At 41.7% G+C, this 25,029-nt stretch overlaps 3 protein-coding genes across 4 annotated transcripts; 1 reads left to right on the forward strand and 2 right to left on the reverse strand.

The window, feature by feature from the left end:
• Positions 1–8: 8 nt before the first annotated feature.
• Positions 9–1,990, forward strand: LOC135127170 (sorting nexin-12). Its single transcript, XM_064053543.1, has 3 exons — positions 9–376; positions 427–647; positions 1,561–1,990. Exons 1-3 carry the CDS (start codon positions 200–202, stop codon positions 1,664–1,666), a joined length of 504 nt encoding a protein of 167 aa, XP_063909613.1. The 5' UTR covers positions 9–199; the 3' UTR covers positions 1,667–1,990.
• LOC135127169 (cAMP and cAMP-inhibited cGMP 3',5'-cyclic phosphodiesterase 10A-like) lies at positions 1,950–19,540 on the reverse strand. 2 transcript variants are annotated; one of them, XM_064053541.1, is made up of 8 exons: positions 19,042–19,540; positions 18,717–18,997; positions 18,145–18,594; positions 17,982–18,097; positions 17,689–17,926; positions 2,328–2,745; positions 2,094–2,280; positions 1,950–2,043 (listed from the first exon to the last, which is right to left on the reverse strand). In XM_064053541.1, the coding sequence occupies exons 1-8, from the start codon at positions 19,469–19,471 to the stop codon at positions 1,983–1,985; spliced, it is 2,181 nt and encodes a 726-aa protein (XP_063909611.1). In that variant the 5' UTR covers positions 19,472–19,540; the 3' UTR covers positions 1,950–1,982. The 2 variants fall into 2 exon arrangements, with proteins under 2 accessions (XP_063909611.1, XP_063909612.1); XM_064053542.1 differs by having other exon boundaries at positions 19,068–19,155.
• A 5-nt stretch (positions 19,541–19,545) lies between these two features.
• On the reverse strand, positions 19,546–24,439 carry LOC135127168 (cAMP and cAMP-inhibited cGMP 3',5'-cyclic phosphodiesterase 10A-like). The gene is made up of 8 exons (XM_064053540.1): positions 23,861–24,439; positions 23,534–23,814; positions 23,035–23,484; positions 22,837–22,955; positions 22,555–22,792; positions 22,088–22,508; positions 21,849–22,035; positions 19,546–19,681 (listed from the first exon to the last, which is right to left on the reverse strand). Exons 1-8 carry the CDS (start codon positions 24,381–24,383, stop codon positions 19,585–19,587), a joined length of 2,316 nt encoding a protein of 771 aa, XP_063909610.1. The 5' UTR covers positions 24,384–24,439; the 3' UTR covers positions 19,546–19,584.
• Positions 24,440–25,029: the final 590 nt, after the last annotated feature.

Genomic DNA, 25,029 nt, shown 5'->3' on the forward strand with positions numbered 1-25,029 from the left:
CAGCTTCCTGCATTACCGGCCTTCACCTTTGAAAAATTTGACGTTTCTGTCAGCGATTTGTTGTGAACGGTGCGAGCGTTAATCAATCCAGAAAACCCCCCAAATTCTCAATAATACACTAACCATCTCCGTGCCTATCCGCCCCCGAACCCCAGTCCACCCTCTCGTTAAGTTTATGTAATTTCCGCGAACGTTTACCATGATGGCTGAATCAGATGCAACGGTAGAAGCTACACGACGTCTAAACGTAAAAAAGCAAACCCTGGACGATGCCTACGCCGCCCCCGCCAATTTCCTGGAAATCGACGTGGTCAACCCCGTCACCACCATCGGCGTGGGCAAAAAGCGCTTTACAGACTATGAGGTGAAGATGAGAGTGAGTAGAACCGCCCCCCAAATACCAAGCACTCAAAATGCACGTTTCAGACGAACTTGCCCGTATTCAAAGTCAAAGAGTCGAGCGTCAGGCGGAGGTACAGCGACTTCGAGTGGCTCAGGAATGAGCTCGAGAGGGATAGTAAAATTGTGGTGCCCCCCTTGCCGGGCAAGGCGTGGAAGAGGCAGCTGCCGTTTAGGGGTGACGACGGGATTTTTGAAGAGGATTTCATCGAGGAGAGGAGGAAAGGACTCGAAGTTTTTATTAACAAGTGAGTGAGGGATTTTTGAGAGTGAGGTTGAGGTCATTGTTGGCTATAAGTTGGCTATTACAAGGTGGAATGTTTGTAGATGAGTGTGTTGTATGTTTTGCTATTTAATACGTGGGTTATTACTATACGTTCACGGAAATTTAAAAAATACGTGATTATAGAGGATCCTGTAAGGTCACAGTTATTAAATTACATTACTTGCAGATGTGCATGACAGTTGTAGTAAATGATGATTTTGATGCAAAGTTGCATTTTTGGTTTTTAATTTTACGCAGCAGTATTGTAATAATAATAAAAATTACTTTATTGGTGGTAAACAATAAAGTTTTATGCAAGTCAATTTACAAGTTATATGAGTGGCAAATATTAAATTGAAAAATATGTTTACAAAGCCCAAATTAAGTTAAAATGGAAAATTCAAACTAGTTTTTCACATTAACAGATTTTTTTCTTGTGTTTACATAATTAGGTTGTATTTGCTTCCGTCTAAAGAGAAGTACGCGGAAAGCTCGGGCGCCAGTTTTTTTAAATTTTTGAGGTTAGCAAAATCAATTTCAACAATAAAATTCGACAAATTTAACATCTGGTTAAAATAATAATAATCTAGCGGCAACAGTGTGGCAGAACTGAGAAAGACTGATTCAGTTCCGGTCAAAGAACAGTCGGTAGAAAGAGATAGCAAGCTAGCTGATTGCATTGAAGCAAACAGTTAAAAGTAAAGGTCGATGTGATAACGGTGCCGGAGTAAAATTTCACCCAAGCATGACTTTAAAGCTACTCACGTGGATGGTTTTACAATGTGCCCATGCTAGAGTTAACACGTGTCGGAGCGGGTTGACGTTTCTTTTTCGACTAAGAGGGGAACATGAGCGTTTTTAGTGTCAGATCAATGAAATGTTTGAATTTTTTTCAGGATAGCGGGACATCCCCTAGCCCAAAATGAACGCTGTCTACATATGTTTTTGCAAGAGCCCCACATCGACAAAAATTACGTCCCCGGAAAAATCCGCAATACGTAAACCATACATTTGGATGAGTAGTTTCGTTAAATTCCATCCTTTTTGGTTTATGTGTACTGCTGCTGCGATTTTCACTCTTTAAATTAAATTTAAGTACCTACTTTATACTATTTTTTCTCAATCGTCAAAAATATGTATGTATTGTATATGTTATGATTGGTAGTTTTTTTAAGAAGAAATGAAGCCTACTCTACTTTCAAAGAAAATTTAGCGATAAGTCAAGTCGAGATGGAAGTGTTTGATTCCATGCTATATAATGTGAAATATAGGCTTTATGTATAGATTATGTCAGTTGTATTTACTCAAATAAATTTATTTATATCATTTTTCTCTCTTCTCGTTTGTTGATTATGTCCTGCCACGCGTCGCGTAGGTTACTACAAACAAACCAGTTATTTAAAAAAACGTGAACTACGTCCATTGTTACCAAGCTTCAAAATACAAGTCTTCAGTGTTCGGTAACACCACTCGCAGCAAATCCACACACGGAATCACCACGATGTTCAAAAACTGTACTTGATCTTCAGGGATTGTGTGCTGCTTTTCCCTGTCCATGATAGACAAAGGATGCAGTCCCATTTTCTTCTCCATGTCGCCCTGGTGGTAGAACTCCCCTACAAAATCTCACTTAACTGGAACCCTACCTAAAAATCGCCTCTACTGTATAAATTATCGGTAATCCGCTTCGCCACAAAGAAGGGCTTGCACTGTCCCGACAAGTCACAACTTGTCATCATAATAGCTTTAACGTACGTCCTATGCATCGAATTTCCCCAATCAAATAAACCTTCGTTCGAAATCTGAGCCAGTTTCGCTCTAAATTTAAAATACAGCGCTAGATCGGTCGCCAAGATGGCCTCTTTTATTTCTTTGTTTATCATCCTGTAGGTATTTTCGGACAAGTTGCTGTAGATTTCGCAGTCGTTGAGGATTGTCATGGTTACTCTGAAGTGGTGGTTCTCCAGAAACGACTCGTCGTACAGCTGGGCCAGGTCGTCGTTTATTAATTGTAAAAAGTTGTTGGTGAAGCCGCCGTGGTCCAGGTCGTGGCCGAGAGCAGCGATTATTAGGGACTTGAGCTGAAAAGGGCAACTTGGTGACAAATTTTCTAGAGCCGTTCCGGCGAAAAATGAACTGTCACAAGTACGGAATCTCGAATTTTATGATTTTCGGAAGAACTAAGTAGGCTAGTTACAGTATATAAATATCCCAACTTTTCCGCTTTTGGTCGAAGGTTATTTCGACAGAACTTCCCTCGCCCCTGAAGTACAGTTAAACAAATACTGCTTCTCTGAAAAATTGTAGAATTTCACTTTTTCGTGATTACACAGTGTATAATAATAAATCTGCGATTAAAATTTTAATATTATCAGGCTGTGTCCTTAAAATCGAAAAAAACTAAAAGTAACGAAGAACTTAGAAATATGAAAAATTAATTTGAAGAGTACAGACCAGGAATATTGAAGTTTTAATTGCAGATTTATTCGTTTTGAATTAAGCAAGAAATGTTATTCCAATGTAATTTTTTTGTAAAATAGAAAATACAGTTTTTTTCCTCTTGTGAACTCAATCCGGGGACATACTGTATATTTGGGGTCCCCGAGAAGGTTTTACATTTTTAAAAAAGACAGTTGGGACCCCCGAGAAGGTTTCACATTCTAAGAAAAACATTTGGCGCTCTGGAAAAAGTGCTTCATTTTTAAAAAAGACAATTGAGACCCCCGAGGAGGTTTCACATTCTTAAAAGAATACATTTGGGACCCCCGAGAAGGTTTTACATTTTTAAAAAAGACAATTGGGACCCACGAGAAGGTTTCACATTAAAAAAAACACATTCGGGACCCTCAAGCAGGTTTCACATTCTAAAAAACCATTTGGCGCCCCGGAGAAGGTTCTTCATTTTTAAAAAAGACAATTGGGACCCCCGAGGAGGTTTCACATTCTTAAAATAATACATTTGGGGCCTCCGAGAAGGTTTCACATCAAAAAAATATATATTTAGGGACCCCCAGAAGGTTTTACATTTTTTAAGAAGACAGCTGGGACCCCCGAGAAGGTTTTACATTTTTTAAAAAGATAATTAGGACCCCCGAGAAGGTTTCACATTAAAAAAAGACATTTGGGGTCCCCGAGAAGGTTTTAAATTTTTTAAAAAGGCAGTTGGAAGCCTCGAGAAGGTTGCACATTAAAAAAAAGACATTTGGGGTCCCCGAGAAAGTTTTAAATTTTTAAAAAGGGCAGTTGGAACCCCCGACAAGATTTCACATTCTAAGAAAAACATTTGGCACCCCGGAGAAGGTTCGTCGTTTTTAAAAAAGACAATTGGGACCCCCGAGGAGGTTTCACATTCTTAAAAGAATACATTTGGGGCCTGCGGGAAGGTTTTACATTTTAAAAAATGACAGTTGGTACCCGCGAGAAGGTTTTACATTTTTAAAAAAGACATTTGGGGCCTCCGAGAAGGTTTTACATTTTTGAAAATGACATTAGGTACCTCCACACCTCCGGCAGCTGAAAAGCAAAAGAGGATGAGGAGGCAGGAGACTACCTCTAGAGAACAGAGCTACAGGGAGGCGGCTGCAAGTCATCTCCGTGTAGCTGTGATTGATGTGCAGCATCCACTTGGTAAGCTGACTGCTGACCAGGTGGAGATAGTACAAAAGAGCCTGATGGGAGCGCTGGACAAGCAACTTGACCAGTGCTTGGCATCGGGTAGACAAGCAGCCACTTTCAGAGGCATGAAGTACACAGGGGAAATCCTAAGGATAACCTGTGAAGACGAGTTGTCCCTGAAATGGCTACAACAAACAGTGCGCTCCCTAACACCCTTGTGGGAGGGCGCACAACTTAACGTGGTCCCCTTGGCTGACCTACCAAGGCTGGTGAGGGCGACCCTGTGGATACCGGGACCACCGGTGGACGCAGGAGTCGTACTTCGCCGCCTGGAGGGTCAGAACCAATGGGCCAACGTCAAAAAATGGCTTCTTTTCCATCGCGAGGCCAAACCCGAGGCTGCCTCTCCAGGCAACCTCTTTGTGTTTGGTCTTGGGATGGAGGAGGCCAAGATAATCAGGGAGAGAGAGGGCAGAATCAATTATATGCTGTCCTCTTTCAACCTGAAACTCAAGGAGAACGAGGCGTCGGCTAAGGAAGGGCGGACTCCTATGGAAGAGGTAGAAACCCCAGGGGATGAAGCCTCTACCAGTGGGGGCGGGCCCGCCTGAGACATGTGCCTCGTGTCTCCTAGGACAATTATGGGATTTTTGGTTGCAGAGATGGCGCTGCAGCAGATAAATTTCATTCAGATTAACCTGCAGCATTGTCGCATGGCGACGACTGTTTTGTGTCGTCGTCTAGACAAGATGCAGAACACTATAGCAATAATCCAAGAACCATGGATTGTAAAATCCAGGATCGCAGGGTTGAGCAATTTAAATGGCACTGTTGTTTCAGGTACCACAATAGAATCTCCAAGGACATGCGTCTACATTCCGAGGAAAATTAAAGCCGTCCTCCTACCTCAGGTCAGCTCCAGGGATGTGACTGCGGTAAATGTTAAGTGTAACATAGGAAGAGGCGAAGAGCAACTGGTAATAGCATCCGTGTACTTACCACAGGGAGCACAGGAACCATGTCCAACATGGGAAATGGCGAACTTGGTGGAACACTGTGATACCGGAAATATAAACCTCATCATCGGTGCCGATGCGAATGCCCACTGTCTGTTGTGGGGGAGCAAAGACACTAATGATAGAGGAAGAACACTAGCTGAATATCTTTTATCAACAAATCTAGAGATTCTCAACCGAGGCTGCGAACCAACTTTCGTAACATCACGTAGTCAGTCAGTAATAGATATTACACTGGCTACATGGGATATCTCACAATATATAATGGGATGGCACGTCTCTAAAGAGGCGTCAGTGTCAGACCATAGATGGATCATGTATACATCAAAATGTATAGACATGGAGATAAAGACGTACAGGAACCCTAGGCTGACGAACTGGGCTTTATACAACGAAGAACTGGACGACAGACTGGGGACCTCCGTGCAGTCTATACCAACAGAATACAGTTCGACAGAAGACATAGAGAAAACCTTGACCATTATCAACGACTCTCTAATGTCAGCGTATGAGAAAAGTTGCCCCCTAAAGAAGGAAGGTCTGGGCAAAGGTACACCATGGTGGAACCGAAGGCTCAGCCCACTTCAATCGGGGCTAAGAAAACTTTTCAATAGAGCAAAAAACACTAAGAAAACTGAAGACTGGGAAGCCTATAAAGAGCACCGGAAAGAGTTTAAGAAAGAATTAAGAAAGAGGAAACGGGAAACGTGGAGATCCTTCTGCAGCGACATAACGTCGACTGCTTCGGCCGCAAGGCTGAAGAGAGTTCTCTCGAAGGACCACACACATCAACTAGGTTTCCTAAAGAAAGAAGATGGCACCTTTACAGCCACCTTAGAAGAGTCCGCAGAACTTTTGCTGCAGACCATGTTTCCAGGCAGCACACGGACTACCTCCCATTCCAAAAGGGATGTAGTCGGTACTCAACCTTCCCCGAAGGACTGGGCGCTGGCTGCAAAGGTAGTCACGGAGGCAAGACTGGAGTGGGCAGTGGACAGCTTTTCCCCATACAAATCTCCAGGAGTTGATGGTATTTATCCCGCCCTCCTGCAGAGGGGAATGAACAGACTACGCCCTATTTTGTTGCCAATGCTTCGGGCGTGTCTGGCTTTCAGCTACATACCGAATGTGTAGCAAGGTTTTGCTTTATCCAGTGGAATTGATTGTTTGGAAATTATAGGTGAATAAAACTGAACGAAACGATTGAAATGTGTATTGCAACTTGGTGGTACATCAACTGAACTTACAGTGTCAAGTGCGCACATGCGCAAGCTTATGTCGGTAATACAGTTAGCAAAAGGGTAGTTTTCTATAATATCAACACTCCCACTAGAAAACTACAACTATCAACAACAAAAATTTTTAAATTTAAATAAAGTAAAATTAACGCTTCTTGAGTCCCATTTCCTTCAGGTGCTTTTCATGCAGTTCCAGAGGTAATGCTTTGGTCATCACATCAGCTGTCATTTCCTTCGAAGCAATGTGTTGAACTTGTATGGCCTTTTCTTGAATTTGCTCACGAAGGAAATGATGTCTCACATCTATGTGCTTTGTCCTTGCTCTGTATCCTCCCACTCGACTCAGATCCACTGCGCTTTTATTGTCACATTTCAGAATAGGTCCTTCGTCATCGACTTCAGGCATTAATTCATTTAGAAGGCCCTGTAACCAAATAGCTTCTTGCGCCGCTGCACTTAGAGCCATGTATTCTGCTTCAGTTGTGGATAAAGCAATGGTGGGTTGTTTCTTGCTATTCCATGATACAGGGGCCCCTTGGAATGTAAAGACATATCCTGTGGTTGACCGTCTCTCATCTTCATCACCTGCCCAGTCTGCGTCACAAAAACCTGCAAGTTTTCCATTCTCTGTCCTTGTAAAACAGAGTCTGAAGTCCTTTGTGCCCTGGATGTATCGAAGGACTCGTTTCACAGCTGACCAGTGAGCAGAGCCTGGATTATTGTTAAATCGGCTCAATAACGCTAGAGAATATGCCAGGTCCGGACGCGTACCCTGACATGCATACATCAATGACCCAACTGCCTCTTGATATGGTACATTCTCCATGTTTTGAACCTCGTTCGTTGATTTTGGGCACATTTCTTTTGTTAGCTTCTCGGATGGACTTAACGGAGTTTTAGTCGGATTGCAGTTTGCCATGTTGAATTTTGATAAAACCTCTTCTAAATATTTTGATTGGTCCAACCATAATTTGCCCTCTTTTCTGTCTCTTGTTACCCGAATTCCCAGGATATACTGTAATTCTCCCAAATCTTTCATTTTGAATCTGCTTTCCAATTCTTTCTTCAATTCATTTTTCATTTTTGAATCGTTGCCCAAAATGAGTAAATCATCTACATAGACTGCGACAATTACAATCTTATTATCCTTGCAAAGATAATATATGCACTCATCTCGTTTTGATTGATTTAGCCCAATTTCTATAAACGCTTGATGTAACTTCAAATTCCATTGTCTTCCAGCTTGCTTCAAACCATACATTGCCTTGTTTAATTTGCAAACTTTATTTTCTTGGCCTCTAACTTCAAATAATTCAGGCTGCTGAATAAAAATGTCATCGTTAAGATCTCCTTGCAAGAACGCAGTCACTGCGTCCATATGATCAATGTCAAGGTCATACTTGACTGCAAGCCCTAAGATCAATCTAATCGAATTGTATCGTACCACAGGTGAATAGGTTTCTTGATAATCTATCCCCTTATGTTGACAACAACCTTTCACTACAAGTCTGGCTTTAAATCGATCTATGTTCCCGTCTTGATCTAATTTTGTTTTAAATACCCATTTGCTGTCAATCACTTTAGCATTGGTTGGCAAATCTGTGAGAGTCCATGTTTTGTTTTCAATGAGTGCATCGTATTCAGCTTGCATTGCTTCAAGCCATCTTGTACACTCAGGACTCGAAACAGCTTCTTCAACATTTTTGGGCTCCCTCGTCAACGACTGAACATGGTAGCAAATATATTCAGAAAATTCCTTTGCTTTTCTTTCCCTACTTGATTTTCTTATAGCGGGTTCTTCTCTTTCGGTGTTTTCGACTTGCTCAACATCATCATTGGTTTCAATTTCATGGACATTACATTCAACCTGAATTTCTTCAATTTCTTGTTCATCAATTTCGTCTGCTTGAGTTTCTTCGATCTCACACTCTTCACTTTCTTCGGTATGATCACGGAGGTTCGTTTCATCGGTGATTGGGTAAAACAACCAATCATTGTTTTCACATTGCGATGCCTTTGGAAGTTCTTTTTCAAAAAATACAACATCTCTAGCCTCCACAATTTTCTGTTTTCTTATGTGATAGAGCCGGTAGCCTTTCGAACCATTTGCATAGCCCACATGAATGCATTCTTCTGACTTCGGGTCCAATTTTCTGCGTTGTTGTTTAGGCACGTGAACAAATGCCCTACAACCAAACACTTTTAAATAGGATAGATCAGGTTTCTTACCTGTGTAAGCTTCATTTGGTGTGACATCTTTCAATGTTCTTGTCGGTGCTCTGTTGATCAAGTGGACAGCTGTATTTACGGCTTCTGCCCAAAACCTTTTCTTCAAATTGGCACCAATTAATAAGCAACGCGTTTTTTCTATGATGGTGCGGTTCATCCGCTCTGCAACTCCATTTTGTTCGGGCGTATGTGGAATCGTTGTTTGGTGACAAATACCAGACAATTTCAGCAGCTTGAGCAACCTGTTGTTGACATATTCAGTTCCATTGTCAGTCCTCAGAGTCTTGACCCTATTTCCCGTCTGATTTTCTACCATATTCTTGAATTCTTGGAAAACATCGTGTACTTCTGATTTGTTTCTTAGGAAGTAAACAAATACTTTGTGGGTGAAGTCGTCCACAAAAGTGAGAAAGTATTTTGATCCTCCCAATGAATTTTCCTCCATAGGACCACATAGGTCTGAATGGATTAGTTCCAAGGGTCGGCTTGAGTTCTTGACATGTGGCTTAAATGGTAGACGGTGTTGTTTGCCCTGCACACATACCTCGCAAGGTTCACTCAGCGAATTTTTGAAATTCGTTCCCGTAACGACCCCGTTTTTTATTCGGTTCATGCTGTCCGTTGACGGATGGCCTAGTCTACTATGCCATAGATGTATATTGTCAGCAACCGATACTGAGTTAGCACCGTGCACCTTATTTTTCGGTCGATCCAGTTTGTACATGCCATTCTTCAGTGTGGCACTGGCGATGAGGGCGTTGCTTTTGTCGTATATACTGCATTTACTGCTCTCAAAGTAGACCTTGTGCCCCTTATTGGTTATTTTGCTTACAGACAGCAAGTTTGTTGTCAAATCTGGCACAAACATAACCTCTTTTACGTTTATTTTGTCAGGTGTACCACCTGTACAAACGTCCAAATTTACCTCCCCCACTGCATCGACATTTAGACGATTTTTATTGGCTACTATAATTTCCTGCGTGGATGAAGGAGGTTTGCTTGCGGATGTCAGCCATGTTTTGTCGTTTGTTAGATGGACCGATGCGCCGGAGTCGATATACCATTCATTTTTTTCAACATGATCGTTTCCCGTTGACAAGACTGTTAAGAAGGATTTCGCTTCCTTCGTGTTGGAAGATTTGCCATTTTCTCTCTGCAGGCGAGCCTTTCGTTTAAAACAATTCTTCCCGAGATGACCAATTTTATTACATTCAAAACACCGTGGCCCATTTTTAGTATAGTTCTTCTTTTCGGCGTGGTTTCCGAAGAACGCTACTCCATTTTTGTTTGAACTGCTTGTATCGACCTTGACCTCTTGTAATAGTTTCACCTTGATGGAGTCACTGGTAATGGCGATACCGGAGCTTTCTAGTCCCATTATCATCGGGCGATAATGGTCTGGCAATCCAGCAAGTAATAACGTCCCGAGCCATTCATCACTTACAACAAAACCAATATTCGTCAATTTATGTCCTGTTGAAATAATCTTGTTAACGTATTCTTCTACGGAATCACAATTTTCCAACTGAGTTGTGATTAAGGTACGTAACAGGCCAACTCTTCGCGTAAGTCCTTTATCGTCGAAGGCCTTGATTAAATTTTCCCATGCCTCTTTCGCGGTCTTCGCATTTTGCACGTGGACATAGTTTATGGGGTGTATCGACAGGATTATTTTGGCCTTAGCCTTTGCAACTTGTTTTGCCGTAGTGTTCGTACCCTCAACACATTCCCACAACTCTTCATGCTCCAAATATGTTTGCATTGCGAATTTCCATGAGTTGAAGTTTTCGCGCCCTAGTAGTTTTTCGATCGGTGGTAGCGTGGACGCTGCCATTTTGTTGCCGGAACACAAAAGTTTTTATCACTGAGATATATCGGATTCACCTTATTTTTACACGCGGCCAAACAATCAGCAGTACCCTGGGCCCATAACCTGTAGCAAGGTTTTGCTTTATCCAGTGGAATTGATTGTTTGGAAATTATAGGTGAATAAAACTGAACGAAACGATTGAAATGTGTATTGCAACTTGGTGGTACATCAACTGAACTTACAGTGTCAAGTGCGCACATGCGCAAGCTTATGTCGGTAATACAGTTAGCAAAAGGGTAGTTTTCTATAATATCAACAGAATGCATGGCGAAAAGTAAAGGTTATCTTTATAACTAAGCCAGGACGACAAGATTACACTTTGGCTAAATCCTACAGACCAATTAGCTTAACATCATTCTTGCTGAAAACGCTAGAAAGACTAAGCGAAAAAGAGATTCGGGAGACTGCTTTGAGCAAGCAACCTCTACATCCGAACCAACATGCCTACATCCAAGGAAGATCCACCGATACGGCCCTACACACAGTTGTAAACCGTATAGAGTGGGCGATGGAGAACAAACTCTTCACCTTAGGAATGTTTTTGGATATTGAAGGAGCGTTTGATAAAACGACTTTCAAAAGCATAGAGCTAGCCCTACGAGAGCACGACGTGGACCCCACCCTAAGTAGGTGGGTGGCCGGTATGCTGAGGAACAGGGAAGTAATGATTAATGTAGGTGGCACTGAGATCGAGGCTGTTGTAGACAGGGGATGTCCTCAGGGAGGAGTTCTCTCTCCTGTACTGTGGGATACTGTCGTTGACAGCCTGATACGACGCCTCAATGATCTTGGCTACCACACAATTGGATACGCGGACGATCTAGTCATTCTGCTAACAGGAAAAAACGCAGATACATTATGTGAGATAATGCAAGCTGCAGTAAAAATAGTCGAGGAATGGTGCAGCAGACATACCCTCTCCGTTAATGGAGAAAAGACGAAACTAATCCTGTTCACCAGGAAAAGGAAAATTGGCACACTACAGATGCCAAAAATATTTAACACAACGCTTCAACTTTCGGACGAAGTCAAATACCTGGGAGTTGTATTGGACTGGCGACTGAATTGGAAGAAGCATGTAGATGATAAAGTAGAAAAGGCACGCTCGGCTCTTTGGCAATGTCGTAGGGTGGTGGGAAGGTCGTGGGGTTTAAATCCCAAGATCGCCCTCTGGATCTACACGGCAATAGTCAGACCGATGCTGTGCTATGGAGCTTTAGTTTGGTGGCCCAGAGCCAGACAAAAAACAACAGCCCTGCAACTTGAACACGTTCAGAGAATGGCGTGTCTCAGTGTTACAGGAGCAATGAGGACCACTCCCACAGCGGCTCTGGAGACTCTTCTTTGCTTAGCACCTCTTAACCTTTACATAGAGGAAGCGGCAATTACGACGTCTCTAAGACTTCACTCTCTGGGAGTATGGAACAAACAAGGCCGCACAACGAAGCACACTCGGATCTTAACGGAGGCGTTCAACAGAATACCCTTGTTAAGGATGGGTTGTGACCGAATGGGCACAAAATTAATATATGAGAAGACATATAGAATATCAATGAATGATAATTCAGAAGGACGAGCCGACATAGATATCTATGTCGATGGTGCCAAAACAGATAGTGGTTCAGGAGCCGGCATCTACTCCGAACAACTGAACGCACAAATCAGTGTACCTCTCGGCACCCACACGTCTGTCTTACAAACAGAACTGATGGGAATAATACTGGGAGCTAGAATCATTGCTGAACGTGAAATCGGCAACAAATCAATACGCATACTTACTGACAGCAAGTCTGCACTACTAGCCCTGGACAGCTGTATGGTTCGATCCGGGCTGGTTTGGGAGTGCAGACAAACGCTAAAGTATGTAACGCAGAGGAATAGTGTGGAACTTTGTTGGATCAAAGGACACAGTGGCAACGAAGGAAACGAGAGGGCAGATGAGATGGCGAAGCGAGCCGCGCGCATGCCCTTCTGGGGACCCGAACCGGCAATCACGCCTTCGGTCGCCCTCTCGAACGAACTCGTAAAGCAATATACCCAGAGACGCCATGAGCAGATATGGGTGAAGTTGAGCAGCTGTCGGCATAGTAGAGCTTGTATGGCGACACCAGACCGTAAGTTGACGAAATTTTATCTCTCACTTTCAAGGGACAAACTGCGTAAACTGGTAGGATTCCTTACGGGACATTACCAGTTTAACATCTATACACGATAGGGGTGGTAACAGACCCAATCTGTCGTGGATGCAATGACGAAGAGGAAACAGCTGAGCACATTCTTCGTGAGTGTCCAGCCCTAGCCTCCTACAGGGAATCCATACTAGGGGACATCTGGCCTAGTATGGCAAATATCAGGGAGTTTCCACCCTCTGCATTACTCAAGTACATTCAAGCAGTTGGGTGGCTTGACGAGTAGAGGAGCGGGAAAACACCCTGATATGGACTTGGGGAAGGTACAATGGGCCCAAAGGCGAGGCCTAAGTGCCGGCTGGCTACGGTCAGCCCCCATAAATTAAGAATCCAGATCCAGACCTCCGAGAAGGTTTCACATCAAAAAAATATTTATTTGGGGTCCCCCAGAAGGTTTTACATTTTTTAAGAAGACAGTTGGGACCCCCGAGAAGGTTTCACATTCTAAGAAAAACATTTGGCGCCCTGGAGAAGGTTCTTCATTTTTAAAAAAGACAATTGAGACCCCCGAGGAGGTTTCACATTCTTAAAAGAATTCATTTGAGGCTGCGAGAAGATTTTACATTTTTAAAAAAGACAGTTGGGACCCCTGAGAAGGTTTTACATTAAAAAGAAGACATTTGGGGTCCCCGATGTTTTAAATTAAAAAAAAAAGACAGTTGGAACCCCCGAGAAGGTTTCACATTCTAAGAAAAACATTTGGCGCCCTGGAGAAGGTTCTTCATTCTTAAAAAAGACAATTGAGACCCCCGAGGAGGTTTTACATTCTTAAAGGAATACATTTCAGCCTGCGAGAACGTTTTACATTTTTAAAAATGACAGTTGGTACTCGCGAGAAGGTTTTACATTTTTAAAAATGACAGTTGGTACTCGCGAGAAGGTTTTACATTTTTAAAAAAGACAGTTGGGACCGCTGAGAAGGTTTTACATTAAAAAGAAAATATTTGGGGTCCCCGAGGTTTTAAATTAAAAAACAAAGCCAGTTGGAACCCCCGAGAAGGTTTCACATTTTAAGGAAAACATTTGGCGCCCTGGAGAAGGTTCTTCATTTTTAAAAAAGACAATTGAGACCCCCGAGTAGGTTTCACATTCTTAAAAGAATTCATTTGAGCCTGCGAGAAGGTTTTACATTTTTAAAAAAGACAGTTGGAACCCCCGAGAAGGTTTCACATTAAAAAAAACACATTCGGGACCCTCAAGCAGGTTTCACATTCTAAAAAACATTTGGCGCCCTGGAGAAGGTTCTTCATTTTTAAAAAAGACAATTGGGACCCCCGAAGAGGTTTCACATTCTTAAAATAATACATTTGGGGCCTCCGAGAAGGTTTTACATTTTTGAAAATGACATTAGGTACCCCCGAGAAGGTTTCACATCAAAAAAATATATATTTGGGGTCCCCCAGAAGGTTTTACATTTTTTAAGAAGACAGTTGGGACCCCCGAGAAGGTTTCACATTAAAAAAAACATTTGGGGTCCCCGGGAAGGTTTTAAATTAAAAAAAAAAAAACATTTGGGGTCCCCGAGAAAGATTTAAATTTTTAAAAAGGACAGTTGGAACCCTCGAGAAAGTTTCACATTCTAAGAAAAACATTTGGCACCCCGGAGAAGGTTCTTCATTTTTAAAAAAGACAATTGGGACCCCCGAGGAGGTTTCACATTCTTAAAAATACATTTGGGGCCTGCGGGAAGGTTTTACATTTTTAAAAATGACAGTTGGTACCCGCGAGAAGGTTTTACATTTTTAAAAAAGACAGTTGGGACCCCTGAGACGGTTTTACATTAAAAAGAAGATATTTGGGGTCCCCGAGGTTTTAAATTTAAAAAAAAAGACAGTTGGAACCCCCGAGAAGGTTTCACATTCTAAGAAAAACATTTGGCGCCCTGGAGAAGGTTCTTCATTTTTAAAAAAGACAATTGAGACCCCCGAGGAGGTTTCAGATTCTTAAAAGAATTCATTTGAGCCTGCGAGAAGGTTTTACATTTTTAAAAAAGACAGTTGGAACCCTCGAGAAGGTTTCACATTAAAAAAAAGACATTTGGGGTCCCCGAGAAGGTTTTAAATTTTTAAAAAAGACATTTGGAACCCCCGAGAAGGTTTCACATTCTTAAAAGAATACATTTGGGGCCTGCGAGGTTTTACATTTTTAAAAATGACAGTTGGGACCCCCGAGAAAGTTTTACATTTTTAAAAAAGACAATTGGGACCCTCGAGGTTTCACATTAAAAAAAAGACATTTGGGGTCCCTGATGAGAAGGTTTCACATTCTAAAAAAAAACATTTGGCGTCCCCAAAAGGGTTCTACATTTTTAAAAAAGACAATTGGGACCTCCGAGAAGGTTTCACATTCTTAAAAGAATATATTTGGGGCCTCCGAGAAGGTTTTACATTTGTAAAAAAGATAGTTGGGACCCCCGAGCGTATTCTCACTTTTTCGAGAGTGGGATAATTTCCTAATTTCATCAATAAAAATTTGTTATGATGTCATAAACATAGATAATACACAATGAGAGAAAAAGAGAAAAAAAAAAGAAACGAAAGGTCAAGTTTGGAAGTTTGGATTTGTACACCACAGTTATAGGACTATATTGTTGCATAACAGTTAAATAAAAAAACATAGAATTTTTTGAAATGACGTCATCAAATTGTTGGTGAGGGTGATTAGCAAACATTTTGGTTAGAATTTAACCATCTACAATTCTACATGATATTTCTAATATTCATACAAAATTTGACAACGGTTGGCCAGACAGACAGACAGACGGAAACGGGAGACTAATTTTTTCGCATTTTAGGGGTCATGAAACGTCGCGGAAATATAAAAGTGGCCATTCGTCCAATGGACTCGATTATTATATGTACTTCCTTAGGGAAGCAAAAATTATAAAAAAAAATTGCGTTTTTTGGTTTCTGATAACCTCCTAAAGTAAAAATCAATGGCGTAAATGACACTCCCACAGATTTTATGACTTAAATTTTTCAATTTTTGAATCTTTCAGCTATTGGTTAGATTTTGCAATTTTTCAAGATAAACCACAAGCGTAGTATTTTGCATATTTCAGAAAGCATTTATTAGGCAAGAATTTTGAGATGGCATCATCAATTTTTTGGGAAGGGATAACATTAAAATGTTTGCAAGATTTTATAAAATTAAGAAAATATTTTTTTCGTAAACTTTGGAGTTGACGTCATGCCATGGTGGTGGAGGTGATTAGCTAGCGTACATACAAAATTTGAAGCAATCGGTCCAGTAGTTTCGGAGATTATGTTGTGGTGACCGAATTTGAACCAAATTTTCGCGCTGAAATTTAAAATTAACAACAGTGCGAAATCACATTTGAATTTGTAAAAAAAATTCAATAAAAAAAAAATCTTTAAACATAGACAACCATGTGCACGTTAGCGCTTTCGGGTAGTGGGTAGTCCTGCTGGAGATTTTAGTTAGAGGGTTGGTAGAAGATGGCGCCTTGGTAGAGAGGTGAAGGTGAAAACGTCATTGTTGGTTTGGTTCTGTGTGTGGTACCATGGTGAAAAAGACGCTGTAAGTTAGCTAGGTTAAATTAGTTGGCTTGGTAGTTCATAAAAGGGAAGAAGCCTTTGTTTAACGACAATTAATCATAACCACGACGACACCACCGCTTTCCCCAACACACGCAGCTAATTCTTACGGCTTTCTAAGCGGAAAAAGTGCTAATTTTCGACCGACGCTACACCTGCTGTAAACTTGTGTTATTGTTTGTAAATTCACCGATCAGCTTAGGATTTTAATCGTTAACTATTTCTAACACAATTTAACAGACATTAGATTTGTTTAGACAAACACTTGCTAGATTTCATGAAATTCACTGAGTCAGGATTCGTTTGATTTTGTTTGTCTAATTATGAATACGGTTTCTGGATGCTAATACTAAAGTGTTACATTACAACATTTCTTAATTCTTCACACAATATTGCTAATAGATAACAAAATTCATAATATCGTGAACTGACGAGAGCATTAAAGATTTCTCTCCTTAGGCAGTTGACTTCGTTGTTATCATCATGTCATCATCACATTTCTCGCAATGTTTAAGATTACATCACCGAGACCTATTTCCTCATTACGTTTAAGATTACATCACCGAGGCATTTCCTCACAACGTGAAAAATTACATCACCGAGACGCATTTTCCTCTTCACGTGGATAATTACCTCACTGAGGAGCTTTCCTCGCAACGCCTGATGCATTTTGTGTTTATTTATTATGTGTTTTGTTTGGGATAAGCAATCACTTGGATCAAGACATCAGTTAACATAACTTATTAAACATCTTTTTTTGAATGAGATGCGGCATAATTTAACCTCATGTGAATTTGTTAGCTTTACAATATTTCTCTATCTCACAATTTTAACTTCAGTAATTTTCTTTATTGTATAATTTAAATTGAACGTATTTTCATGCTCTGAAGTTTCTAACATCACGTAATTTTTTGTCTGCACAAGTTTTACTTCACACCAGATCTCTTTTTGTTTTTATAAATCTTTGCTAGCTTTTTTATGTAAATATATATATTTATGTTTCGTACTCTAGAGGTCATGAAACGTCGAGACAACTTGAAAGTGGCAAGTCGCCCAATGGGCTTACGCTCAGTAAGTAAAAGTTAAACAATCAAGGAATTTCAGTCGGAAACTTGAATTGTTTTGTTGATTGCATGTCGCCACTTTAAAATTCAAATAGGTGCGAATGAACTGATAATAACTTCATTGTGTGTAAAAATAGCTTTAAAATCAATTTAACGTCACGTGATCTCCTACGTGTTGACAGATTTTTCAATAGGTAAACATGCATCATATAGCATTGCCGAAATGACCAAAAACTATTATTATACCTCAATCACGGAAAACTTCTTCAAATTTCGCCTCAAAATGGCATGCATGCAATGACACACGTTGAACGCATGCTCAAAATTGTGGTACGGATTATTCCTGTAGAGTTTCCGCGCCGAAAGAATGAATTGCATCATATTTTTGATGTTGATTTCTGACACATGAACCACTTGTAGAATCATATAGAGGACGTACTGAGGCATCAGACCGAAATTATTGAGGTTGATGTACCAGTAAAATCTGCAATCAAATGCCAAACCCTCACCGGAAACACTCAGATTAAGTATTTACTTACTGATAAAAATCCGACGGAATTTTTGTGTCGGGATGAACAATGAAGTCATCCATATCGTGAGTGCACGGCTTCAGCTGGAGCCGCAACAGCTTCAACGAAATGTTGCTCACGTGCATCTACAGTCTTAAATTCACCATCGTCACCGAAATAACGAAAAACTCACCATTTTGTTCATCTCGATGTTGACTTTGGTGTAGTGTAGAGCCAGGGCGCAGTACACCGAGAATGTTTTGAACAAGTTTTCGTCGGTCGAGGTGAAAAAGGTGCCGCCGTTTATTTTATTCACGACCTGGACGACGCCCAAGATTCCCTCCACTCCCATAATGGGCATGCACAGGATCGACTTCGTGGTGAAGCCGGTTTTCTGGTCGATCTCTTTGTTGAAGCGCGGATCGTTGTAGGCGTCTTTGATGTTTACGGAGACGCCTGTTCGGGCCACGAGACCCGCGATCCCTCGCTCTTTGCCGAAGCGGATTTTTGTGTTCTTCTTGTGGAGACCCGTGTCGTGGTCGTCGATTCCTTCGTCGAAGAGGTCGGCCACGAGCTCCTCGTTTTCTTTGTCGATGATGAAGAAGGAGCCGCGCTCGGCGCCGAGGGTTTCTTTGGCAAATCGCTAACCAGAGAAACATACTAATTTGCCTAACTTGTTTTAAAAATTTTATAAATCTTATCCACCTGTGACACTGTTTTTTGACATTTATATGACGGAATTTTGTCCTAAAACAAACCACTTACGACCACGTCGGAAATCATTTTCTCCATCTGGACCGTGTCGGAGAAATAGTTCTTAGTCAAGTCGAGAAGATACTCGTTGAGCTCTTGCTGCTTCTTCAAGGCCACTCTTTGTTGGTTTTGGTGGATGGCCGCTCCCATCCAGCCCGTGACCACGATGGTGATCTTGAGGTCGTCTTTGGAGAAGTTCCCTTGATTCATCAGCGTGAACAACTCGATGACGGCGAGACAATCCCCGTCTGGGGTCACCACGGGTACACACAGCACCGACTTGATGGCCTCCCCTGCAACTAAGAACTAAAAAAACCAACACAAGGAGAAAAAATACCCTTGCGGGCCACCCCGTCCGGAAACCTCTCATCCCTCGTGTAGTTGTCCAGCATCACGTACTCCTTTTTGGTGGCAACGAAAGCGGCGATTATCGTCCCTTCTTCGATCTTCCACCGGGATCTGCCTTCACCGAGCCTTCGTGTCAGGTAGATTTCATCCAAATTAGCGTCCACCATGTACAAAGCATATCCATAAGCTCTCGTCACGTTCTTCAAAACGTCGCAGGTTTCGTGGAGGAGTGACGGAAGGTCGACGCTGTCGGTCAGAAAAGAGGAGAGTTCTCGTAGAAGGACACTCGGGGTTTTTTGCAGGAAGAAACTGAAGAGCTTGTCGCCTCCTTTTTCGTTGCGGCTGTAGGCTGACTTTGGACGGGTCTCGTTTTGGTGATTTTTATTTTTTTCTAACGACTGTACAGAAGTACCAATCATTTTCGGAAAACTCAGCAGAGAGAAAATTAATAATGAAAAAATTCATGCGATTAACTTTGACAAGAAAGACGTACTTCAAGGGCACTAGATTTATTTGATCTATTTTATTTTCACTAATAATGATAGCGTTTTTCTACAATGGAGTCATCTTGGCGCCACACTTTCTTGCCTCGGATGTCGATGATGTCTTGCCAGGTCTGCGTGAGTAACCTGAGGAAAAATTTTATAATCTAAACTTTATAAAAGGTGACATTTAAGAGGAATTTAGACGGTAGGGGAAAAGTGCCTAAAATGATCCCCTCAGGTCAAATGATCCCCATCAATTGTAAGAAAATTTGTGGCTCCATCTACCAAACATAACTGTCATTTGATTAAGCGCTCTGTAATTAGTACCTTCTGAAAGTTTGATGGCGTTCTGTGTATTCTGCACAGTTTTGTGCCAAAATATGTAAAATAAGCACCTCTGATCTAAGGTAAGATATATTTTAAAAGTCCATTACTTCCATTTGAAAGGTCTTATAGCGGTGGTAGTTGTTTTGACAGAATTAGATACATTTCAGTCGTAGGTTAGTTATGATCTTTTTACCGCATGTAAAAATTGAAGGTTAGTTTACAATTTTTGAATGGGGATATGCTACCTAAGGCGAAATGATCCCTTTTTCTTGAGGCAAAATGATCCCGGATCATTGGGCGGGACTAGTACCTGCTAAGATAAGACTGATTTTTGCAAATCATATACCCTCTAAAAAAAGAGATGGTGGGTGGGCGGGGCTAGTACCTGCTAAGATAAGACTGATTTTTGCAGATAACATATCCTCTAACCCCGCCCACCTACTCTTTATTTTCTTTGAGGGAATACCATTTGCCAATATCAGTTTTATCTTAGCAAGTACTAACCCCACCCACCCGCCCGTTATTTTCTTAGAATGTATGTTATTTGCCAATATTAGCCTTATCTTGCCAAGCACTAGCTCGGCCCATCCGCCCTTGATCTTGTTAGAGGGCTAGTACCTAATAAGATAAGACTGATTTTCGCAATTGACATATCCTCCAAGAAAAGAGAGGGTGGGTGGGCGGGGCTACTACCTGCTAAGATAAGACTGATTTTTGCAGATGACATATCCTCTAACCCCGCCCACCCACCCTTTAGTTTCTTCGAGGGAATACCATTTGCCAATACCAGTTTTATCTTAGCAGTTACTAGCCCCACCCACCTACTACCTGCTAAAATAAAACTGGTTTTCGCAAATGAAATACCCTCTAAGAGAGGAGAGGGAGGGTGGGTGGAGCTAGTACCTCTTAAGACGGGGAAATTTAAATAATTTAAAAGAATTTTAGGGATTTTCGTGTTCTATTTTTGGGAAATTCTCAGTCTTAAGAGGTACTAATCCCAGTCACCCGCCGTCACTTTTCTTAAAGGGTATCTCATTTGCCAAAATCAGTTTTATATTAGCAAGTATTAGCCCCACCCACCCACCCTCTCTTTTCTTAGAGGGTATATCATTTGCCAAATTCAGTTTTATCTTAGCAGTTAGTAGACCCGCCCACCCGCCCTCTCTTTTCTTAAAGGCTATATCATTTGCCAAATTCAGTCTTATCTTAGCACTTACTAACCCCACCCACCCACCCTCTTTTTTCTTAGAGTGTATGTCATTTGCCAAATTCAGTTTTATCTTAGCAGTTACTAGTCCCACCCACCCACCCTCTCTTTGCTTAGAGGGTATATCATTTGCCAAATTCAGTCTTATCCTAGCAGTTACTAGCCCCACCCACCCACCCTCTCTTTTCTTAGAGGGTATATCATTTGCCAAATTCAGTTTTATCTTAGCAGGTAATAGGCCCGCTCACCCGCCCTCTCTTTTCTTGGAGGGTATTCCATTTGGCAAAATTAGTCTTATCTTAGCACGTACTGATGACTAAAGTATTGTCTCAAACTCTTCCAGAAATTATACACCCCGTATTTTCGGTGCTTTTCAAACTTGTTTTGTTTATTTTTTTTAAGAATTTATTTTTTTGTTAATTTTTGAAATAAAATATTTATCAGTTATGTCATGATTTGATTTTTCTTGTTGATGCTGTCCCCTTATGGTCAAAATTCAAAGGGATCATTATGCCCATGCCGAGGGATCATTTTACCTATGGGGATGCCTAAAATGATCCTTTTGTAAGGTCCTGGAAAAACGTTAATAACATTTTTTATAATTATCGAATCACCAATTGGCTTATACTGTTACCTAGATAAATCAATGTTCTTACAAATAATGCTACAGTTTTACATGAATAATAATAATTTGTATTTTTTAAAGAATTTCTCCCTTAGGGGGATCATTTTAGGCACCTTTCCCCTACTATAGGTGATTTGGTTTTTGGTAATTACTTAGCTTCGATGTATAGACCCTCCGTGTTGGGTAGCAGTTTTCGCAATATTTCCAAGCCGGGAAGTAAGACGATGGTCATAAAATTGACTTGATCCTCTGGTATTACGTGGGTCTGATCTCTGTCCATGAGGGACAAGGGACAGAGTCCCATCTCCTTCTCCAAGTCGCCTTGTCTGTAAAACTCCGCTAAAAAAGCCAAATTCATTCAATTGTTTTTTACCCGACGAAAATAACGCACCGTATAAGTTGTCGGTGACCCTCTTGGCAACCAAAAAGGGTTTACATGAACCAGAGAGATCGCACATCGTCATCATAAGGGCCTTCAGCAACTGTCGATGGACCCTGTCAGTCCATTTAAAACCACCTGGACTGTCACACACGTTCTGCAACTTCGCCTTATTCGAGAAATAAACTTGTAAATCTGTCGCTAGAATCGCCCATTTGATTTCATCGTGTAAAGAACTCCATTGGTCTCTGTTAAACCCATGAAAAATGTTATATTTATTTAATAAAAACATGGCGACGTAGAAATGGTGGTTTTCCAAAACCGAGCCGTCGTACAGATACGCCAAGTCATCGTTCGTTATTTCCAGAAAGTTGTTAGTAAAACCTCCATGATCCAAGTCGTGACTTAAAGCCGCTATAAGCAACGCTCTTTGCTGAAAAACCTCATTCGTCACTGTCGCTTTCTAACCAACTCCTTACTTCTATATGTGTAAACCGCTCTCGGTGGCGCTTGATCATCAAGTGCATGCAATGACAAACGTTGAACGCGTGTTCAAAATTATGGTAAGGATTTCTTCTATAAAATTTACGAATCGAAAGAATGTATTCCATGGTGTTAACCGTATCGACTTCGTTGGAATTTATTATTTGCAGAAACATGTGGAAGCAAAACTGGGGCATTTTGGGGTGATCCTCGTTTTTGATGTACCAGTTGAACCTAAAACCTCGTTGAACCCTCGCAACCACGAAATTTGTACTCACTGGTCGAAACCAAAAGGAATAGGCACTTCGAGGTTTTCATGGATGCAGTACGCGATGTCGTGGACGCACGGATTCAACTGCAGCTTCAACATCGTCAAGAAGCAGTTATTTAGTTGTCCCTGAAAACGAGCGTCGTGTCATAGACCAGACATCGTCCGAAGGAGTTTCGTCTGTATTGACGAAATTCACGCGTTTTACCGTGGCGTTCAGTTTTTGCTGTATCTTGGTGTATCGCAGAGCCAAAGAGCAATACACACAAAAAGTCTTGAATAAGGACTCGTCCGTGGTGGTGAAGCCCCCTCCGCTTCTCTTATTGACCATTTGAACCACGCCGAGGATGCCGTCGACGGCCATGATGGGCATGCAGAGGATGGACCTGGTGATGTAACCCGTCTTCTGGTCGATCTCCTTGCTGAATCTCGCGTCCTTGTAGGCGTCCTTCACGTTGACGGTGACTCCCGTCCTCGCTACCAACCCCGCGATCCCCCTTTCTTTCGCAAATCTGACCTTTTGGCCTTTCTTGTAACCCGTATTTTCCTCATCCTCTGCTGAGTCGTCGAAGAGGTCGGCCACCACATCGTCACCGCTCTCTTTATCGATGATGAACATCATACCGCGCTCTGCGTTTAGAGTCATTTTGGCGAATTTCTATTATGAATTAATTATTATTTGTTCAAGCTTCTTAGATCACCCTTACCAGTATCTCCGATACCAGTTTTTCCATGACAACCGACTCCCCGATGTAGCACTTAATCAAATCCAGAAGGTAGTCGTTGAGTTCTTGCTGTCTCTGGAGCGCTAGCCGTTTCGAGTTCTGGTGGATAGCCGCCCCCATCCACCCGGTGACGATCAGAGTGATCTTGAGGTCGTCTTTAGTGAAGGGACTGGCATTCAGCAGCTTGAACAGCTCGATAACGGCGAAGCACTCGCCGTCTGGGGTGACCACGGGCATGCACAGGACGGCTCGGACATTGTGAGCTGGAGAACTTTGTTAGACAGTAGTCGCCGTCACCTGAAACCCTACTTTGGTATCCTATGCCCTCGGGGAACCTCTCGTCTTCTAGAATATCGTCCACCATCACGTAGTCCTTCTTGTAGGCGACGTAGGTGGCGACAGTCGACTGCTGCTTGATTTTCCATCTGATCTTGAACCGGTCGCTCGACGGGATTTTCTTGCTCTGGTAGATCTCGTTGGTGGCCGGGTCCATCATGTACAAGGTGACTCCGTCTGCTTTCGTTACGTTCTGGAGGACGTCGGACGTTTCGTGGAGCAGTGACACCAAGTCGACGGTGTCCGAAAGGAAGGACGATAAGTCGCGGATGAGGACGCTGGGCTTCTTCTTGAGGTAGAGGCTGAAGTATTTGGCTTCCTCGACTTCTTTGTATTTGATGTCTTTGCGCACGATGCGGACGAACGGGGCGATTACGCGTTTGATGGCTTTGTCGGTGATTACGATGTCGGTCGTGATTTTTTTGTTCGCGGCTATGTCTTCTTCATTACTGTGCGATGATTGGGCTTTTGGTACTTTGTTGAGCACTTTCGGCATTTTTGCAATTAGTAGAATCAGGAAATACAATAAGAAATATATAAAACGTGTGACGCTGTCACTAAACACAAAAAAATGGTTCTTGGACCTCGACACTTGATCTTAAATAAAAAAACGCCCAAGATATAATAATTAAGTAATAGCGTTGTCTTCATTGATTCACTATTAGACTTTAGTAGTGAATCAACGAAGACGACGGGTAATAGATAGGAGTAGTTTTTTTTATAATACCGGGTGACTATTAATGGTTGTGAGTGATTCTTTTGTCAGGTTGGTAACTTATTTAAAATTTATTGTCGTGCCCAAATTGTTTTTGACCGCGGCCGAGCATTTGGACACGAACAAAATTATTTGTATGATACTCGTGTGAAAACTCCATTGCATTACTCACTTACATACAGCGCTCGACTGCGTCTCGCGCCGTATTCCCGTTCGTAATGCAATGGACCGTTTTCAACACTTGTAACATAAATAACTAATTTGGGTGTAGGCCCATTTTCTTGGACGAAGGAAGAAAAAGACGAAAAAGGATGAAAAAGAACGAAGGACGAAAAAGAACGTAAAAGGACGAAAAAGGACGAAAAGGACGAAAAAGGACGAAAAGGATGAGAAGGACGAAAAGGACGAGAAATTTCGAAAAAGGTCG

Source organism: Zophobas morio, unplaced genomic scaffold (genome assembly GCF_036711695.1).
Source record: "Zophobas morio isolate AGI-343-1 ecotype UQ-CSIRO unplaced genomic scaffold, CSIRO_AGI_Zmor_V1 ptg000011l, whole genome shotgun sequence".
In the NCBI taxonomy this organism is placed as follows: Eukaryota; Metazoa; Arthropoda; class Insecta; order Coleoptera; family Tenebrionidae; genus Zophobas; species Zophobas morio.

Coding starts and splice junctions, on each gene's coding strand:
- LOC135127170 (XM_064053543.1), top strand. CDS start 200: ATGATGGCTGAATCAGATGCAACGGTAGAAGCTACACGACGTCTAAAC. Junction 377..426: donor ACTATGAGGTGAAGATGAGA/GTGAGTAGAACC, acceptor TGCACGTTTCAG/ACGAACTTGCCCGTATTCAA. Junction 648..1,560: donor CTCGAAGTTTTTATTAACAA/GTGAGTGAGGGA, acceptor AATTTTTTTCAG/GATAGCGGGACATCCCCTAG.
- LOC135127169 (XM_064053541.1), bottom strand. CDS start 19,471: ATGATTGGTACTTCTGTACAGTCGTTAGAAAAAAATAAAAATCACCAA. Junction 18,998..19,041: donor GGACGGGGTGGCCCGCAAGG/GTATTTTTTCTC, acceptor TCTTAGTTGCAG/GGGAGGCCATCAAGTCGGTG. Junction 2,044..2,093: donor GACTTGTATTTTGAAGCTTG/GTAACAATGGAC, acceptor GTTTGTTTGTAG/TAACCTACGCGACGCGTGGC.
- LOC135127168 (XM_064053540.1), bottom strand. CDS start 24,383: ATGCCGAAAGTGCTCAACAAAGTACCAAAAGCCCAATCATCGCACAGT. Junction 23,815..23,860: donor CGAGGGCATAGGATACCAAA/GTAGGGTTTCAG, acceptor AAAGTTCTCCAG/CTCACAATGTCCGAGCCGTC. Junction 22,956..23,034: donor AGCAAAAACTGAACGCCACG/GTAAAACGCGTG, acceptor GCTCGTTTTCAG/GGACAACTAAATAACTGCTT.